The 21,344-nt window shown below is 37.1% G+C and overlaps 1 protein-coding gene across 1 annotated transcript; it reads right to left on the bottom strand.

The window, feature by feature from the left end:
* Positions 1-1,537: 1,537 nt before the first annotated feature.
* Positions 1,538-21,131, bottom strand: LOC139120546 (transient receptor potential cation channel subfamily M member-like 2). The gene is made up of 27 exons (XM_070685016.1): positions 20,976-21,131; positions 17,300-17,500; positions 16,304-16,390; positions 15,620-15,796; positions 13,787-13,969; positions 13,359-13,496; positions 12,540-12,714; positions 11,835-12,006; positions 11,457-11,595; positions 11,092-11,167; positions 10,445-10,551; positions 10,017-10,148; positions 9,649-9,684; positions 9,137-9,218; positions 8,715-8,781; positions 8,271-8,408; positions 7,736-7,877; positions 7,210-7,290; positions 6,845-6,908; positions 5,659-5,726; positions 5,081-5,206; positions 4,508-4,774; positions 4,084-4,279; positions 3,672-3,777; positions 3,230-3,402; positions 2,772-2,916; positions 1,538-2,409 (listed from the first exon to the last, which is right to left on the bottom strand). Exons 3-27 carry the CDS (start codon positions 16,367-16,369, stop codon positions 2,334-2,336), a joined length of 3,132 nt encoding a protein of 1,043 aa, XP_070541117.1. The 5' UTR covers positions 16,370-16,390; positions 17,300-17,500; positions 20,976-21,131; the 3' UTR covers positions 1,538-2,333.
* Between the last annotated feature and the right edge of the window lie 213 nt (positions 21,132-21,344).

Raw genomic sequence — 21,344 nt, 5'->3', positions numbered from 1 at the left:
TGATGTGCTACGATGATTCCTTATCTGTTTGTCTAGATATTTGTCAAAGTGGCATCGATATGAAATGGATGGTTCGCTAGGGTGATTTCAACACAGAATCTTATGCAAGTAATTAGAGAAAGAAAAAAAAAAACAGAAAAAAGGGAAGCTCTCGGAGACCCCTTTTTTCTTTCGCAAAACCACCGTTAAGCAAGAACTTCAACGCGTCTTTTCTATCTTAGAAAAAAACGTGTCAACTATAAGGAATAAAATGCAAAAATACTTTGAGTATGAAACGACGACAAGGTCCTGGACAAGCTAATAATTACCGTCGCTAATTTCGAAAGAGTAGCTGGCGAAAGTAACCAACTATTTTTTTTTAGTTTTTAAAGCTTGGTGTTGGAAAGGTATATCAAACTCAGCGGTAATACGAATATTAACGGTCGTAACGGAGAGGAACAAAAATGATTACATCCGTTCTTCAGCGCTACGGTGGTTCGGCAGCGTGCACTACACGTCTATCTGTTCTTTGGAGACTTCAATTGCAACGTTGCGAATAATGTACTCTCGTAACCCAGCGTCAGTGACCGTGCTTTCTTTACGACAGAACAACGCAGGATGAAAAACTATATAGGTTTCTTTGTGGCCCATGGAGACTGTTTATTACAATACACACTGTTGACCGTCGAGTGGTTCGGTTTTCTCCGTTGAGAGCGTTTTATACAAATCCTATCATGATCGTTGTTGCGTTCAGTGGGCGGCGTCACATGCGTGCAAGCTGAAAAGGTGACCCCAAATCTCTTGCACGAACTCAGGTGTATCGAATCACCGGCCTTAGTCACGGTTACTGGACAACACAAATAGTCGTATCCTAGGCAACGCAAAGTCATCAAATCAAAAAAGAAGGGTCTGGCATGGAGGACTTTTAAAGTTTAACGACGCGGTATCTTTTAAAAACAAATGAAAACAAATTGGTAAGTCCTTTACGATATTTAGTTTTTTACTTCTTGGCTGTGTCGGCGAGCTACACCTTCATTCCGTGACTCTACAATTACCTGTATGTGCAGTTCTGTGAAGCGTATTTTGACATTTTGTGGCTACTAAATGAATTTGTTATCCAGTAGAATACCTTTAAGTACTGTGACTTACTGCTGTGATTTTAGCGCACCAGGAGAACACTCAGCTAAAATCTTCACCATTTAAAAAATATGGATATTCCGATTCTAGGGAGTTATCTGCTGTTCTGTTCCCAAACAAAGTGACCCCTAGGATAGTGTTTATTTGTAAACATTGTCCAGTGTTGGGCGAGTCTTCACAGGACATTACTCGTGATTATTGAAGGAGGTATTACTATTACTATATATTGTTTGACTTCTTTGAAGATACACTAGCCAGACATGTCTGTCATATAAAATGCAAAACGATTCTTCTGTTAAGGCTGTAAAATCCATATAAACAGTTTTCCGTGATTGGTACGACCTGGGATTTAATTTTAACTTTCACTGACACAGACACCTGAAAATGGGCGAGAAAGATGACAATTATTGGTCGACAAGCGTTTCTTACAGAAGCCATCTTTATTACCCATAATTCACTTCAAACTCAATACTGGAATATTTGTACATACATGTACATCTGATATTACTCTTAAAACTTACACCGAAACATTCCACAGAAAATTGCATAAAATTACATAATAAATATATTTACAAAATCTTGTACCAGTTTATCAATACACAGTTATGCTCCTCTTGCACCAAATATATCTGACAGCTAACTAAAACTGAAGTACTGATACGTTTGAATGGGAAAAATTGACCCACAGAAAATAAAAAATGTGAAGAATTCACACTATAGGGGTTTATTGAATTCCAACTAATTTCACCCGTTGCATGCCGGTATATTTATTCATTGTACTTTCCCGTTTTGACTCTCCCATATCGAATGTTAATTCTTTCACGACAAGATGGAGGAAGTTGTCGACAAACTTATTTCACTTTGAGTTCAAATGACCCCATTGGTCTCGTTAACAGTCATTAAATATCACAACCAAGGACGTTGTGACACAGTAATATGTAAATTTCAAAATTCACGTGACCCTTTCTGACTAAAACACACTGGAAGATCGAGACTTCCATTTCCACGGATAAGTATAGTGGCACAGTGCGTTATTAATTCATATATCTTCTATTCTCAAGTCATTTTCCAATCAATATGAGCATATTCAGTAGAAAAAAGATGATGTGAGTGAAATTATGGGATGCTTGTCCAACCATCCTATCTCAACATTACTTCTTCATAGTTGCAGTGTGTACCGGTTTATCACGTGTTCTGATAAACTCGATTCTTCATCTTCATTTTTCTCGTTTCTTTACCAAGACTTTCTGCTCTTCTTCAAGACCTCGCACCTTTTCAAGTAACATTCGCAACCTGTGTGTAAAACAAAACAACATAAACAACATAGATAAGAACAGGCATATTATAGATCATATTTTAATCAACAGAAAGTCCATTTTTTTCGTAGTCTAATATACTGAACCAGGACGGAGTGCAACTGTAAAAGATTATTTCTCAATTCGGCAAGCAAACAAAAAATAAGACAATGGAATGCAGGTGGTGATCACAAGTGAAGCCGTTAGTATATATTTTGCATCATCCAAGTCGTTTCAAGTGCTCGTCGTAACAAACCAGATATAATGCTGTAAAGTCGTACTAGCAGGAAACACTTGACACAAAATATAATCCAGAGAATGCTTTATTGTTCATGCAAGTAAACTTGGCCTTGACTTTACCTTTCGTCCAGTTTCTTCAGCGTTTCCTCAGTGCTACTTTCCTGTTGTTTCTTTGTATGCAATTTATAGTTGTCCATTGCTTCTGACTCATATTTCTTGATTTCGTTTTTTTCATGCAATAGTCTAGCTTTTTCATCGTCGCTTACTGAAAAGTGAAAAAAGTAAAGGTCAACTAAAACATCACTGCAACAATCAGGCGATGGTCGAACGGAAAGTTGTTGAAATCTAGTGTGATTTTGTTTCCATGGGCATGTACTTCAACCACTGAGGTTTGAGAATCGCTGTAACGTTCTTTCTCTGTTTCCTTGAGAAATTCTTATTATGAACTGTGCCGATACTGAGTGGTGGCTGCGAAACAACCTTGCATATTGTACAGATAATACAACATAGGGTAATTTTAGGATCTATTTTGTTATTGTAGACAAAGAAAGTATTGCTAAAGGAAACGACTGCTTTACTTTGAGTGTTGGTTCTGCAGAACTTCGTTGCCCAAATCGCCAGTCTGTACAAGTGGCCCAATACGACCAATGGAGCTGCAAGCGGTGGTACATCTTCGAATTCAGTGATGATGTAATATCTGTTATACTTCCATTCGGTCAGCGAATTGCTTTCAACTTTTTCGTACACAGTGCTGTGAAGACATGGTGTAACAAAATAAGCTATGCGTGGCTCACAGCCTGCACATTATGATAGCATCATAACATGATCTCATCCATTTGGAGGATAACTGACTGAACTGATGAGAAATTGCTGCTGCCACGTATTTGACTTCAGCGATTCTGGATGACATGCACATTTCTGAAAACACCTCCAATCGCGCTTGAATAAACGCACTTGAAGTCTCAGCTGTACAGTCAATTTTGTGCTAAGGAATTGAAGTGGTCACTCAGTGTTTCTTACCTGAAGATTGCAATGAGTAGATTCAACAGCAACACGTTTCCGATGAGGATATACGCAGCAAGGAGGACAGAGTAAACGTAACCGTCGAGGGTATCTAACTCCGTTTCTACGAATAAAAACATGAAGAAATGAGTCTATATATGACAACGGATATTCGAAACTGTAATCTGTCTTTCTTTGCCTTAATCTCACTTCCTTTGTCTAATCATTTCAATGATATAGACTGTCTTTGTTATTCTTTGTGCTTGTCTGTGTTTGTCTGTATTTCTAGGTAACCACTGCCTGCCTGCCTCTCTCTCTCTCTCTCTCTCTCTCTCTCTCTCTCTCTCTCTCTCTCTCTCTCTCTCAACATTTGCAACCGGTTACCATATCTTCTTCGCACGACGCCATTCGACATTTCTCATTGACGTACCTGCGTCGTCACCATAGAGACTGTCTGTGTATGTCTGCCAATCTCCAACTGTGACTTGGTAATATGGGTAGTAAAAGATATCGCGGAGCACTCTGGGAGATGGATTCTGATTGGGTGATAGGATAGCTATTCCAGCGATGCCGAAGGCAATTACGAATACAATCAGAACTAACAAGAACCAATACAGCGCCCACATCTGTAATTTTTAAATAAAAAATTGTGTCACAAAAAAATGTTCATTAATACATCAGTTTTACAATCCTGAATATTTGTATATAAGTCAGTATCGTCCTCAGTTGTTAAAAAAGGCAAATTCTTCTGATAGAGATGAAAATTTTCTCAAACTGTTCATACCAAGGATAATTTCGATAAAGACATTGCTATGGGAATTCAGTGAGCACCATAAAATAAATTATTTTCTTACCATTTCTTTTATCATAATTAAGAAAGGTCCAAGTTTTTTATTTGATTGGTACATTCTTAATATACGTATCCAGAATATAGTACACGCAATGGCGTACAGGTTCCTGCTGACGTCATAGGTCCAGGCTTCTTCCAGTGTGTTGAAGCGGATCAGGAAACCGGCTAGTGTTAGTAGTAACGCGATAAGATCCATCCAATTCCAGAAGATGGACAACCAAGCCCGGAATCGTTGCCCGATGGATTCAAACTCGTCGCGTGGAATTATTATCTAGGGAATCAAATTAGAAATTGAATTCTCTCAGAACATTGGTTGAACTCGTCTCGATGAAGAATGTCAAATCATCTTCTTTCACATTAATTTGCAATCTGAAACCCATTTTCCATATTTCATAGTTTTGGAATATTATGACTTTAATAACAATATATGCCATTATCAGTATAATTATGATCATGATTACTTTGGAATTATCGCCACCACCACTATCATCAATGATGACATCGTCAGGATCATCAATTCTTTTTCTGTAACAGAAATTTCATGTGTCCGAACACAATTCACAAAATGAAATATTACCTGTCTCAACTCTTCCAGTAGCAGAGTGAGAACCCATACATGCAACAAAATATCCGCCACACCTACTTCCGATCTGTAATATAACGTCATGTAGCTGTAGAACACTAAGAATATGAACGTTGCAACCTGGAATGAAATGAAAGGCAACATTAGTTTAACAGTAAGTGGGAAAGACTTCAGATATTGATACTGTTAAGAAACGAATGATTCATGACCATTTTGCTCGTTACTTTGAAAAATATACTCAATGAACTATTAAGATTCAGTATTCGGTACGCTCTGTACCACACATGGTCGGTGTTGAATGCATGCTCTATGATTTTCGGCGGTATTCACCTATACAGTGTATTGTCATCTGAACAATTCACTGTAGATTGTTCAAATGTCTTAACCGCTATATAATCAAAATATATTTCATACTTTCAGTTTTTATCAATCTATCTATCTTTATTTCACAATAACAACAGATTAACCTGGACCTACAAATCGAGATTTTGCCATAATGGTCACCAGAAAAAGTGCCAGACTTACGAATCTTTTGAAATTTTAAACGACTTACACATTATATTTATACTTACCCAGTTTGCAATGAATTTGGTGATGGGGGCACAATAAAACGCTACTACTCTTCTGGGAAATTTCATATCTACAACAAATGGGAATAAAATTATCAGCCAATTGAATGATTGAAAAAGGAGACGTCAATTAAACTATTACTTTATTCCTTCATAATGTAGGCCTCCGGCCCTTATATGAGCTTACAATATCTATGTGTCTTCCAGAGACAAGTATTTTTCAGAAATACAAAGAAGTATGGCGTGAAAAAAAAAGAAGAAATTTACAGCGATTAAGGAAAAAAATAGCAATAGTTACAGTTTCTTTTTAATTCTGAAAGTGTGATAGATAAATAGAGCTAGATTTTTTATTTGATTTTCGTCTTTTGTTTCCATAAGTATATTGAAAGTAAACAATGATGGCGACCTGTAAAGATTACTTGGAAGGTATTTTTCCCTTAAATAGTTCCATGTACTACATTTAAATAATAAGTGATATTCATCCTCTATTTCTTTGTGACATAATTGACAGATCCTAAATTCTCTATCCACTCCTCTATGACGTCCAAGTTCTATTTCTAATGGGTGGTTTCCGCATCTAAATCTTGCCAAGGCTCGACGATATTTAAAAAGATTTATACTTGAAATATACAGTTCTAACGTTACATCTGTCTTAAAATTTCTATAATAACTAGTTTTCTCACATGTGCTTATATCTGACCACCATTCTTGCCTTTTTGTATCTTTTACTCTGTTGACAAACTCTGACAGGAAAAACTCTGTATTACCAACACTTTGATTTAACCATACATGCCCCATACCATATCGATACAGAAGATTTTTCACATCAGTAGCCCACGTACTCTTTCCCAATTCGTCTCTTTTGAATAGCATTTTATATGCTTTAGCAGGTAAGCGAGTTTCTGGCATTTCCAATAAGTGTATCCAAAATTTTACACATCTTTTAACATAGTAACAAAATAACGGCAATCTGCCGCAAATCACCCAACACAGCACATGTTGGTGCGCTGTTTGAAACTCCTAAATAACGACGACAGTATAATGATTGAAAAAGGAGACGTCACAGTAATACCAAAATGGAGAAACAAGATGCGAAGTAAAACCTCTTTCGTCGAGCATATGTAATCATTAATTTCGTGGCGTATAATCATCATTAATCATTCGAGAACTGGCAATCGGGTGCACTTACCGGATTTAAACTTAGGAAATACTGTTGTTAAGAGACAGAACGGTAAGATCACAGCAAAGAACACCTGTGAAGAAATAAGAATAGAACTTAAGATGTGAAAAGAGGATATGGCTGCGTCAAAGTATTCTGAAAACGGAATTTTCTCGTGCAACTTTTGCATATTGAATTGGAATCATAATGAACAAAAATCACAGTCTATGAAAATTGAAAGAAGAAGGACCGATCCAATTCAGTAATATGGCCGCCTTTTGAGAAGAGATAATACTCTGAACGTGATTACAAAATAAATTTATGTATTCAGTTTATAATAAATGTTTCGAAATGAATAAAATCCAACTGACAGGAAAAACAATTGAATTAAATACCTTTAGATGACTTGGATGTAAAAGTTCCCCGTTCCATCTGTCTTCAAGAATTTCTTGGCAACAGGTGTGTGATAAAAAATCCTATTTATAAAATACCAACCACAAATGGTGTGAGAAAAGTTTGCTTGCCAATTTCAAAATATAATGCTCGATTTCTGAATAAAAGCATTCATTTATTCCAAGTGCATTAATTGGCATTTATTTGGTATACAATCAACCGATGATGAGTGGGGAATCGACGATCAATGGGGAATATTCATCGGTCACTGGTCTTGCATGATCTGATCTTTCTTGTTTCTGAATTAAGTCAAGTTTATCGAAATGCATAAATCATATGAGTATGTAACTGATGTTAAACTATGTATGAAATAAAATACTGAAATGTAAATACTTATGGCAAAAAGCATCCATAATCCGTTTTGTGTTCATACGCTCCTTCTCTGTTCATATAAAAGGATTCAAAAATAGCTTTAAAATTTGCATTTCATCAGTACGACAAGCATTTTCTAGATTATGACAAAATTACCTTGCTTTCGGCCACAGCGCCAAGATCTAACGGTGTCTGGTTACCCCACGTCGGGCAAGGAGTACAGAGCAGAGTTCTGGTCACTTTCTCGTCCAAGGTATTTAGACTACTCAGGTACGAACAGACCTTCCTTTCGAATTCACTGGATAAGAAATTACGATGCAATACGTTAAACTTAGGATTGACCCTTCAGCCTTCAAATTTTGACGGCACTTGTAGCATATGAATATATATTTTGCCATTAGTAAATGCAGACTAGGACTTGCTCAACACCACAATCTTAACCACATGTAGATCTCTGTTCAGTGTCTATTTATTGTTTTTTTCTTGATTGTTGATATTTCTTGATTGTCGGCATAAACCGTGGAAGAATATTTAGTTTAGCAAACTACAATGGTACTAATTTGCGTGCACTGTGTTTTGCTTTCTGTTCCTCTTCATAATAGATTGCAAGACACCTTATTGGAAGGAGAATCAATTACACTTCATATCAATGAACATTCGTGATCAAAACATTTGAAAATCAAATGCTTACTCGGCGTGTTCTGTGCATTTGGCGGCTTCATCCGGGTCAGCAGCCAATGACTCTATGGATCGATAAAGCCTGGTAGCAACCAATCCCAGAGAAAGAGGTTCTGATGCGCTCTCCCACATGTATTCGGTAATTTCCGGTCTGCAGAGTCAAAACCATCACGATTATATTCGTTAATGTTAGTAATGATGGCTGGTGTAATAGAAACTGAATGAACTAAATAAAACGTAAGTTGGACAAGATTCTCGATCACTAACTATAGGAAACGATCGTATTTCAGAATATTCATACTACCGAATTGCTTGCTGGTATGACAACTCATTTTTATGTAAATTCGTCATGAATATGTCAAATATTTTCTCGAAATCGCCCCTGAACAGGTACTCCGTATAACATTGTAAAAGGCGGAAGTGTTTCAGTGTTTTGATGAACTCTGAAAAAACTGACCTGTTGGCAAGAATGGACCAAATCAACAGTTCACGGTAAGGCCTGTCGAACTTGCTTCCGTCGATTACTGAAGATTGAGAGAAACATGCAAATTAACACATTTTTACGCGTGCCGTGAAAGGACCAGTTCGCTAATAATAAATGTAACCACATTTTGCTAGCTTATACAAAGTCGCTGGTACAGACGCTGCTTCTAATTATCTCTAGACTGTAACGAAAATAACAAAAATGGGAGGGAGCAAGAGGCAACGTTGAGGACTAATGTTGTATCATCGCATAAAAGTACGTTAAAAGGTAAATGCACAACAAAGTTAACGCCCAAGTGACGAGATAGAGGGGATAGCACCATTGAGACTCAAGTCGTCTATCTAAAGAACACTCAAGGGAAAAATTACAAAAGGTTGAAATGACTATTGACTTACATTGAGGAGGTGAGTAGTAACTATTCATGAGTGTTCCTATCAGAGGCATTATGTCACGTTTGTAGGAGAGTTTGGCTCTTTTCTGGAAGAAAAAACAGGGATTCATTGGCATTGACAGGGTCTAAAAGTATTTGATATTTGTTGAAAATATTTGTTATTGCCAAAGTAGCAACATACATATGCACAATCGAACAGGGCCGTAGAAAGGTCGACTCAGAACGTCGAAAATTTTGGTTATGTTGTCTGTATGTCATCCACTTGCTTTGCCGGCATAACCAGCACTACACTAAATGTGCATGAACCCTCGTGTGAACTATATAACCTGCATAAAGTCTCGCATGTTCAATGAATTTCGTAAAGGTTGTACTAATCAATTATTATATCGCCGTTGAGTGCTTCAGTTTGGACATGATGTTGGCAAGAAGTTGCAACCACTTCCCTCTGTACGACAAAGCACCAAAGAAAAATGTTTTGAGAAAAGAATCGTAAAAATAATTATTAAGCTTGCTTACTTCCTTAAGTTCTGGAATCAAACTTTTGCTTGAATGCTGTGAAATGTAAAAAGAAAGTAAAATTAGATAGAATAAGCTCATCTTTACATAAAATGATTATAAGATAATATATAAATATTGTACTGTTTAGAGCCATAAGTGAGAGTTTATGTATGATCGACAAGAGACAGTTATGTACATCGAAAGACGATCAGATTGTTGCATAAGCCTAAATGAAATGGTCAGTAATTCATTATCATATTTCCATTGCGCAATCCGAGACGGAAGTTTGTGTCGATAACTGTTAAAACCGGGGTTAAGGATGGACACCAAGGTTTTAGTTTGTCTAAAATCCAATGTTTATCAGTTGAATATTGTCAGGGACTTACCGCCTGGTAGAGATGTTCTATTCGATCGATGGTGAGATATTCGTCAAGGGAAAGTCCATTTTCAATGAGCAACTCAACAAAACCAACTCGATTCTCTTTTTCAAGAAGAGCTCGTGTCATTAATGCTTGTGTCTGAAATGAACCAAGTCAAGGTGATTTTTCACACATTTATACGACGGCTGTGTATTTGTAAAGTGTGTAATTACAAACCACGTAAACATAGACGTTGAACGGTTGCTTTACATGTAATAACATCCTCAAATTATCGAACATCGATATCCGTATAGTTATAATAGCTGATGTGGCTATACGCAAAGTTGACGTGAAAAAAAAGATATGATTTTGGAACTTCAATTTCTATATAGTGTCCATTGTACCGAACACAACAACAAAAACAAATGCATCGTCATGTGTCATAGGTCACTTACATCAGAATCGCGAAGATTGATCGTGTCTTGTTTGAACATTTCTTCTGCGATGTCAGAACGATTCCAGTCAAAGGCTAATCTTAGATATTCTTTACTCACACCACGAGCTGAAATAAAAGTGCACGATGTTGAAGGTTTTTTCGTTGAAACATATTATAAGAGACAGTGATCTAGATCTACTGAGTTGTTCAGAGAGACAGGTAACCACTTAAGGTAGAATGCGCCGCGGGGACAGATATTCGGACTTTCAAATATATACTATACTTTTCTGTTCTACCACGTTTTCACTGGCTTATTTTTGTGAAAATCGAAAATATAATTTTTCGCTATAGCATTAACACAGGGATGGCGGCCACTTTGAATTTAAAGTCATTAAATATCTGATAATATTTTTCTCTATTACTAAATTTTGCTAGGTGACCCCTGCTTTTTATTATTGTTTCAAAAGCGTATGGTTTAAAGTTTCCTTACGAAAATTTGAGCAAAAGTTCAGGTCTTTCAATGTCGAGGCGCGTGCTATCTTAACATGTTGGTAATGTATATCATGCATTTCGCACAGCTCAAATTCACTATATGTACGCCGATTTTATACAGCAGATCGTAAGAATGCTTTTACAAACTATGTCCTAAGATTAACTTTTACCAACCTCTCAGCAATGCTCGAAGAACTGCAAGATCGAATCCTGCCATCTCCAACTCTCCGTCCATGTCAAAGACTTCAACCTGAAATGCAAGCGTTACAATAAATTTATGTGTCAATACTAAAATAACTCCAAATAATACTCATGCAGATGTGTTTCATCTTGTCGTCATTTAAATGAACGATCTTTGATAATGCTTTATTTGTAATACAATGGTGACCGTTGGGTAAAAACTTATTCTTCTGAGACGCATAATAATTATGCAAATTTTGTACCATTTACCATCAAAATTGTTCTACGTGTTGCCGTAGACCACTCCCTTTCATTGGCGGTGTCTGAGTATGTTTTAACAAATGCTCTTTGAAACTCACCAGTTTTCTCATTTCCATGACATCTTCAATGTAGTTCAACAGTTGGTCTAATAAGCTCTTGTGTTCCTTAGCACTAACTCCAGGATGCGCTGCATCGATCATTCTTCCAAAGTAGCCGGGGTATCTCTCCAAAAGATCACTATAGAAATATAGGGAGAGATGGTTGATGATGATGATGATGATGATGATGATGATGATGATGATGACGACGACGGTCATGATGATCATCATTGTCATAATTACTATCTTTTGTAAACGTTGTAGGAAAAGTCTGTGAGAACATTACGCACGCGCATAGCATATCTATGCCAATGGCAGCCTACATGCAAGAAAAATGGAAAGAGTCTTAAAAAAGAAAAGGCGAACAAGGAAACTTACTCGAGTCGATCGCAGTGTTTGCATGCATAAGACAGGTAATTGGACGCCCTTCCTGTACCTTCACAAATGATGATCGGTGTGTTTTTCTTCAGAGTGTTTCTGACTGTCCTCGTCGTATCAATTCCACCTTCTAGTTGGATCATGACGACCGCAGCGGGGCGATCTTCTGGTCCTGGATGGTGAACAGTAAAAGTAATAGCGTTATTAGAACAGCGGACCAACTCTTTCCTATGTTTTTGTCGTATACATTTAATCGGTGTTTCCTGTCATCGCTTTATTTTCGTCCATTGAAAATAAATTCGTTCACGTGTATTCATTGGATTAGAATAGGGTATTGGAGAATTACGATTTGATGTGCTTGAGAATACGTGAGAACTTTTGAATTTTAATCGTAGCAGATCTATACTCACAGGGTATTCTAATAAAAATGTGAGAGTGCATGAGTTAAAGCACAACAAGAAGAAATCTTCTCTATTAACCATTTTCCTTGCCACTATACATATTTTCCAATGCAAAAACATAAGCTGAATTTTAAGGTATATATCCGATCAATGAGGAAAGGGACAAAGTTCACTTTACCACCCTAAAACAATCTCTTGTGAGTACCCTGAATACACTTTGGACCTATGTTATGCCATGCTTAAATAATTGTCTAACGACACGAACTCGGGGATCATAGAATATGTATAGAGGGCGTTTCGTTACCTAATGATCCGGAAGTCAATAGTTTCTGAATTTCCGCCCACAGTTTGACTCTGAAATGTTCTTCTTCCTCGGGATCGTCTTTCTTGACGAATATGAAATGTGTGTGATGAGGATTCAACGGCACTGGTCCCTCCTTCTTAAGCTGTGGTGGTTTGTACTGACCAGAGTAAAAATGCTAAAGGGAAAAATGGAAAACATGAAAATATTCACATCAGTAATTTTTCATACATCATACATAAACAGATATCCGATACCGTATACAAAACGCAATAATTCATTTTTTTGGTCAAACACAAACTTCAGATGACCAAAGTTTAAATCACATGAAACGTTAGTTTCTGTAATTTTTCCCTAATAAAGTTTGCAATATTCGCCCTTTTATCTCAGTAAAATGAAAATATCCGTCATCATGCATCACTGTGTAAAACTATGTGGTAACTACTGATTAAGTAGCACGGAAGAATTGTACTGACTGTCTTTAGAATAATGAAAATACGATTAATATTGTTTTTAAAAAAAAAACTAAAGGGTTTTAATGATTCAGTTAGCTCAAAACGCACATTTAAAGTAGCGATTACATTCTCATAGGAGTCGAAAATTGATACTTCACGTCTGAAAATTAAATCAAGCATTTATTTTCACTCATTTCCACTCTGTTGCATCTTTGAATTGAGCGGGTGTAATACAGTAGTACGGCGACTTGGCTATACCATCGAAAAACAACATGGTCGAAAAAACAGGAATGAAGGTTGCATTGCGCATGCAAAATTACATAAACGAGGTACAGACAAATAACTGTGAAAATCGAATCATACATACCTCATCACCAGAAGTGTTGAAACGTTCCACGGGAGTCAAGTAGATAGCATTGCCTGCTGCATCTCTGTCTTCACCGATGACGGCATCCATATTGTCCATTCCACCTCCGGTTTTCTTAAGAAACATCGACGGTTTCACCTATTTTAGGTCAATGAAAGATAAATCATTGTAAACCACCGTGAAAATTAGATTAACATCATAAAATCCAGCTTCCAATGAATTGGAGAACAGTAGGTAACGAAGGTTGTGGCGCTGCATTATCAAAATGATAATGACTCGTCAGATTCGTTGCGATTGAGTTCATTTGGTTGATGAAGTATCACTGCTCAGTGCAGGGTATAGGTAATTCTAAATTCTGCCAATGATTTCCAATCTTTTTGGACCTTCAGAAGTGTAAATGCGGGCAAAATATTCATTCTGTTTCTAACCTTTTTGGGCCGTTGAATAATTGTTTCCTTCCCATCGATACCACTCCAACTTGTCACTCCGATACACGACACTTTGTCTCGAACTTTGACACTGATCCTTGTCATTGCTTCTCCCACCACAGTCACAGCGCCGACATTGGACCCTGACGTCATCAACCACGTGGTACCTGTTGTCTTTGTCAGCTGAAATCAAAACAAATAAAAGGATACTGATTCCAGGCATGTCATATGATTTGCCATGAAGTTAAAATCACTTTCGTTTCACAGAATACAATCGAACTCTGGGGAACTCAAGCGCTTATTTAATTGTGGTTATGTTGTCTGTGTACTAAATGTACATGTTTCAGTGATACGTTTGTCGAAAATAAAAATGCCCAATAAAATGCTTCAAATGATGTTATTGTTTCTGATCTTTGTTTGGAGGAGAGTATGCATTTCGGGCAGTTTAACATCAGCCTTAATCACGGTAATGTCATGTGTGTTTTATGTCATTTTGTGTCATTGGGAACAAATAAAAAAACACTATCATTTAACTCTTCATTGTGTATTTTTTAGGGAAAAAACACATAAGAGCATCGACAAGCAATAAAAACAAAATTTGAGCCTTAATTTCCTATGATTAAATTGAACTTTAATGGACAAATTAAAGGACAACAGCATATATTTTGACAAGATTTTCATGGTTTTATTTTCAAAGTATTAGTTCAAGTAATTTCAATCAGCGAGAGATTCTCATCATCCTGCTATTACACTCATACAAATATCTATTGAGAAATTTGATCGTTGAAATCATATTTTAGGATTTGGAACCACGACAAATATTGTAGCTAATGTACAGGTCCACAGACATTGCAACACATGCACCGTTGACTGAAACCAATATGATGAATGTTATACGAGCTCTGTTTCATTTGCCAACAAACTATGCAGTTAAGTTGTTGATTTAAGAAGCTTTTATGCAAGGGAAAAAAACACAACTTCTTTGATGATGGAATTTCGAAAATGGATGAACCAGTTGTCTACAACACTGACAGATCAATAGCGGGAGATATGTAAAAAAAATACCACAGCCAATGTTGATTACATTATATGAGATTATTAAAAGTTCGTAAGTTTGATATGTTTTAAATCATTTTAGTTCAGCTTGTAATGTACGTCTTCATGTCATATTCGGGTACATAAGTCTTGGCGAAATACCCAGTATTCAACATTATTTGTTAATATAGTCTCTCTGCTTGTAATACCTTATGGTATTGTTAGAAACTCAATTTTGCTCCGGACTGAAATTCATATGTCAACAACAACGATCTTTATGTACGTAATGAGTTGAGTTTTTGAGGCAAACTCTTTTTATTTCAAAATAGTTTAGGAGAAAAGAAGAAAATCTACTTGTTTTCCAGAACAAAATAATAGAAATGCCATCGCAAGAGATAGCTATGTCCCTTTAAAGGAAGTGAGGATGAAAGTGGACGATATTTGGTGAATACCAAGTATCATTTCTGTCATAAATTCATTTTAAACCGGGCATTTTTACCGCACAGTGTAGGCATGCCTTCCTTTCACTGGACACTGGTGGCAATAAAATGCTTACAGTGTCATTGATGTTACGTCCATTTGACGATCCAAATTATGTTGGTATCCAGGGTTGCCTAAAACCACTGCTTGGTATGTTCACTACTCAAATATTCAAATTTATTTGTGTAAATAAAGTACAACAAAATGTTAGATTTAATTTAACTTTAAGATATTTATTTTACACAACGTGGTTTAATAGTAATATTTAGATAATTTAATCAAAGTTTTTGTTTTCTCCTAAGTGACCTTCACTCTTACCTGTCTTATTCCATCCACGAAGACATTCTTTTGGTTTTCTTTAACATTGAATCGTCGTGACCCGCCCACCACCGAGATCATCAGCTGGGGTTTGGTATACCCCCATTCTATCAGCATTATTCCAAGCACATTTCTCGCTGCAGCTTTATAGTCTTGCTCGTCCGCCACAAGGATAAACTGGAAATGAAAATAAAACAGGCATAGGTGATTACAACGGCTTGCAAGACTATTTTGTTTCAGTGCATAAATAGCCCTTTGTTTCTCTACTGTTGACATTTTTCCGATCGAGGTTAGCGTGCCTTGTTGACATCCAGTTCCTTACACACCGCCATGGATTAAACTGTGCGATACTTGCCACAACTCTATGGAAGAATAGTTAGGCTAGGTTGGAATAAGGAGAGACAAACGATGTTTAATATTTAATTTGCAACCACTTTCGCTGTTTGTGTTTTCTTTCAATAAGTATTAACAATAATACTATTTTATCAAAAGAAGTTTCCGTGTCTTGTTATGATCTCGGAGAAAACATGCTCTAATTCATCACCAAGTTGAAAATCAGTTCATCTAGAAGCTGGTATCAACGTTTGAGCTGGATATTTTATATTCGTATGATAACGAGAGTAAACGAATGGAATAGGGATAAGTTAACCCTAGGGAAGGAGACAAAGACATTAACATTCTCACCTTGGCCGGAGTTTGGTTTGACTCTGACTTCGTAATGAATGTGATGTCGCCTCTCATGTAAGACATGGTCGTAGTTCAGAGTGATTTCTGTTGACGTGAAGTGTGAAACTTTCAGTTTGAAAACATATTACTCCATGTGCCAGGTAGAGGTACGCAAAACAGCAGTGCAAGTAAAGGACAATTAAATCCCAGTAGTCTATATTGTTGAAAAGGCAACAATAAGATTTTCTTTCACATAGTAAAGAAAACAACAGTGTTTAGATCACATTGTATTCACAAGAATGGGATCATATAATTATCATTATCGTACTCATTGAACACTCTTGCATTTGTTTAAGGAATAGAATATAAAGAGCTTTGAGCGAATATATCTCGTGCTTGGTGAAGTCCAAGAACCGGGATGACGTTTTGAGATACCCAAAATTTTCAAATTATCTTTATGCGCCTCTACAGACAGTTTAGATGAGAAGAACTTCATAATGGTAGTAACATTCAAATGCTGTGTCTATAGATATCGATTTTGTAGCTGTGTTCTCTTAAAAATACTGAACAGGGTCGGAAAGAAGCGTTTATAGTCAGGTCGTTGCCCGGACCCTACACTTGCCGTCCAAAGTGACAGACAGTTTCAAGAAGCATATATAACTTTCGACCTCATCTGCCCACTACATTGGTTTTAGACTGTAGCACTTCCTTGATTGGATATACAAACACATTGTTCATTTCATTGTTCAGCTGATTGTTGCAAGATGTAAAATATACTTGAAAGGTGTTGTTAATTATATTTTAAAGCCTCATATGCTATTGTTGTAGAGACGTTTAGTTTGTGGTGAAACCTATATAATACTACTCTGAAAGTTTTCAGAGAAATTCAAAGTTCGATTCAGTTCATTTCGATTCATTTCAATTCAAAGAGCGGACCGCGTGTATAGATTGTATACACAAGATCAAACAGCATTTGGTGACGCGGAGTCACTACATCGAACAACACTCACTCACCTCGCAAAAGGACTTCAAAGGTATATCAAGGACCAAGGAAACTGTTATGTTCGCTGTTGATGTTGGAAACTCTTCCGTTCAATATTTCATTCAGCGAAACTCATACTTCTCGACCGTTGTGCTGACACTCCACAACACCTCCAATGACATCTACAGTGAACACACTCTCTTTTGGGTCCCTTCCAATTACGTAACCAGTTACTATGGACGGTCAGTAAACAGTGTACACTTTCAATAGTTGTAGCAATCAATAAATGTCTTGTTGTCCCGATTAGACTATAAATAGTGAGTTGTTTGTGGGGGACAACCCCTCCTGCCAACTTCACATGATTTTATGTTCAATTTATTGAAGGGCGACCAAATGATGTCGGTAGCCGCCACCCCCTCCCCTCTTTCGCAATTAAGTTTGTTGTATGCGTGGATTTACTTCGAAGACAGACATGTCACGGCGAGACATACATCTGAGCGTAAGTTTCAGACGTAGAACGGGGTTCAGAGACTTTAACTGCAGTAAATCTAGTCGGACTTACGCCTGTACTTGTTTCGGCGATATTACTGTCGTTAGTGAGAACATAGTTAACTGTCACGTTGTCACGATAGCAACGAATACGACAGGTGTGAAGTCAAAATTGAGCAAACATTTGCTCAACAAGGCTTACTTCGATCCACAGTATCCGTGTTTGATCGTGTTCTTGATTCGTATGCCAAGTACGAAACAAGCGCTGCGAAAATGTAGATCGTCATTTCATAATGAATTGTAGTATTTTTACGATTAATTGCATGTTATGAAACATATTGATGTGATATCAACAATGCAGTGTCAAGTTCGATCCCACAGTTCGATAGACAGAATGAAGGATAGCTTTTCAGAGACATTGTCGTTAAGAAGTATACAACTTCCTGTTCAGTGTAACAAAAAATAAAGACGATGGCAAGCAGATTATGTCATCTTTATCATTTTAACTATATATGATCGCCGTTAATGACAACAATAGTCATTTTTGTCCCAACGGTCTTTTACTGACAAACATCGATGAGAACCTAAAGTAGATTGCCACATTTCGAAAAATCGACCGTTTGATCTTTCACAAAAAATCCGATGATTTCTAGATATGCATTTTTAAGACCCGAAAAATCTTGTCATTTTGCTTTGTTTTCTATTGCTTTGTTTTACAGTATGTACTTTGCAACTGGACAATGAAGCTACCCTTTGTTTTTTGAACGGACGATTCGTGAATTTATTGCACAACAAAAGAAAACAATGTTATCTTGAAAGGTATTTGCTCTAATTACTGGACACGGGAAAAGTGAAAAGAGAAATACACACACACACACACACACACACACACACACACACACATACATACATACATACATACATACATACATACATATGTGCGGTAAAAGCAAATGAGAAGGAACTAGTACTCTGATATCTTGCCATTAAAATTCAATGAAACCTCCAGGAACTCAAACGTCGTAACTATTTTCGGAAACTACATTTCAGCTTGCACAGATCAAACAACTGTCACATTCTTCCTGTTATTATTAACAGTTATTCAACCGCTCGACACAATGTCAACAAAAAAATCACGAATGTGAATTCTTTTACAAATCATGTGACTGTTCAATCTCGACAACACCATAGAACTTTGCAATGCACCGTCACGTTCCCAACAGGAAATTTCAACACCAGCGTACCTCTCCACCATGAGAATATTTTAAACTCAAAACATAAATTAGACAGTAGACGCGTGACGTTGCGAGTCCTGTGCAATGTAACGATGCATTTATCAACGGCAGTACATGTTAGGGAGTGTTCAGTTATTACTATTGGGGGATCCATAGGTCATCTGAAATTGGAAAGCGGCAAAAGGAGGTGGGGTTCTTGTGTTTTCATGCAGGATATGACGATGGTGGTGTGTTGTGGTGGGAGTCAGTTGATTTGTTGGTTTTTAAAGTGTAAGCCTTGTTTTAGCGTACAAATGATATTCCGGGAAATAAAAGTGTATTTTCCGAGTGTTTTGATTCTCTGAAGTACATCAAGTATGATCTGAATACAAGTACATAGGTTTTTGCCTTATTAATATTCTGTCCATGGCCATAAAGGCTTGTCTTGCCAAGCCTTACAAGCAGAGCGGAAATGACAGGTTCCTGGCATACTTTGGCTAAAGTAAGGCAAAGAAACTAAATATATTATTTGTGGCAGTTCATTGCGGAATTCAATGGATATGGTTAAAATATCCTGACCAAAGGGAAAGTAGTACAAATTTAAAGCAACTGTGGCCAGGAAAAAACGAGGAAACCGAGGGACAGATTCAAATCGTTTAGAAACAATGACGAATTACACATCAGACCCAGAGATATACCCTGGTCACATGATGATGATGATGATGATGATGATGATGATGATGATGATGATGATGATGATGATGATGATGATGATGATGATGATGATGATCAAATCAATGAAATTTATAGCAGCAAAATAGCATAACTTTTTTTGTGTTTTTTTTCTAAGTTTTCTTAACAGTGTAAACACTATCCATACCACATGAAATTGGAGAAGAGCAGGGTCTTGGAAAACATTCTTTCCACTGATGCTTTTGTCAAGACAAGATTTTTAGTGGCCATTGTTTGACGATAAAATTTTTAATGCCAGATATAATTGTTTGTATATTTAAGAATATGCCGACTATGGTGTCAACCGATACACATTCTCGCGTGTCAGAGCATGATTTCCGCTCCGCGGATCTACGCAAAGATTAAGTAGCATCAAGCTGTTGCCGTAAAGGGACGCGTGGTTTAGGACGATGACCGAAATACTGATCGTTGCAACAGAAGTGTAATTTTAAAGTCACAATTGTTGTTCAGGTTTTTGTTGCATGCGTAAGCAACGGTTCCTAGGTATACTTCCAGAGTGTGTTGAAATACCCAGTGCCCTGTTTGTCAACACTGACTGTAGGCCTATGTGTTTCCTGCATTGTTAGTATTGATAGTCAAAATCAGGTCGGGACTTTTACTCTATTGTCTGCTATAACAATACGAATCACACACGGACACTCCACGGTGACAGATCAAAATAGTGGGTATTTCAAAATGCTGTAGGAAGTACACTCTAAGAAGCTGTGGTTAATAATGGAATAAAAATTCTGTAAAAATTGTCAAAAGTTATACTTTATACTGTAGCTTTAACACAAAGAACAAAAATCTGGAAATAGCTTATTGTAAAAACAAACTCTAGAATTTTTTCCTTGGATGGAGTAATGAAACTTTTATCATTTTCTGAAAGTTTGTGGTAATTTTTGTTTGAATAGGTAAGAGGGGTTCACTTGTTTTGACGAAGGCACAAAAAGGATCTCCAGGTCCACTCCAGCCGTATTGACTGGACGTTCCCTTACGTCTTGTGTTTTATCAAATTAATCGTGCTGAAGTTGGAGTTAGTCTATACGTAGTTATACTAACCATTCCCATGGCCTGTCGCCTTGTCTCCCGGTCAATAAACTCTTTGCTTTGAAGAAGCGATTCGAGTGCAGTGTGTAAATCAAATAAAGTGAAGTTGATAGTTCGGACTGAACGGTCACCGAAACTTGACCTAATTGGCAAATATTATAAATGATGACAGCTCTTGCACAGTTGTTAGAAACATTGTCAAAGAGAATGGAGATTAACTTACATGTATTAGGTATCAGAGGTATACACTACAACTTTCAACATCACTGTCGTAAAGTGTGGTGGACCCAATCGCCGGACGGTGTGGCAGTCGGACTTTGAGACTTGCCAGAGCTGGTCGTCACACAGCCTTTGTATTTGTACGCAAAACTTCGTGATTATGTTTGCCTTCACGACAGAACAATAAACAGAGAAAAAAGAATGTGTTGAATTTGTGACCTCGAGAGAGTGCCTGTGACAATAAGAATAGTGACAGTGCTGTGTTCGGGCCTCTTGTCGGCTCAATGCGGGGTTGGGGTTCACAATTCCATAGCTAAAAGCCAATAAACAGAATAAATCTCTCTCAATGACATATGACTTTTTTCTTTGATTG

The sequence above is a fragment of the Ptychodera flava genome, chromosome 20, assembly GCF_041260155.1.
Source record: "Ptychodera flava strain L36383 chromosome 20, AS_Pfla_20210202, whole genome shotgun sequence".
In the NCBI taxonomy this organism is placed as follows: Eukaryota; Metazoa; Hemichordata; class Enteropneusta; family Ptychoderidae; genus Ptychodera; species Ptychodera flava.
Note: the sequence above shows the minus strand (reverse complement) of the source record. Positions and strands in the feature narration are given on the sequence as shown.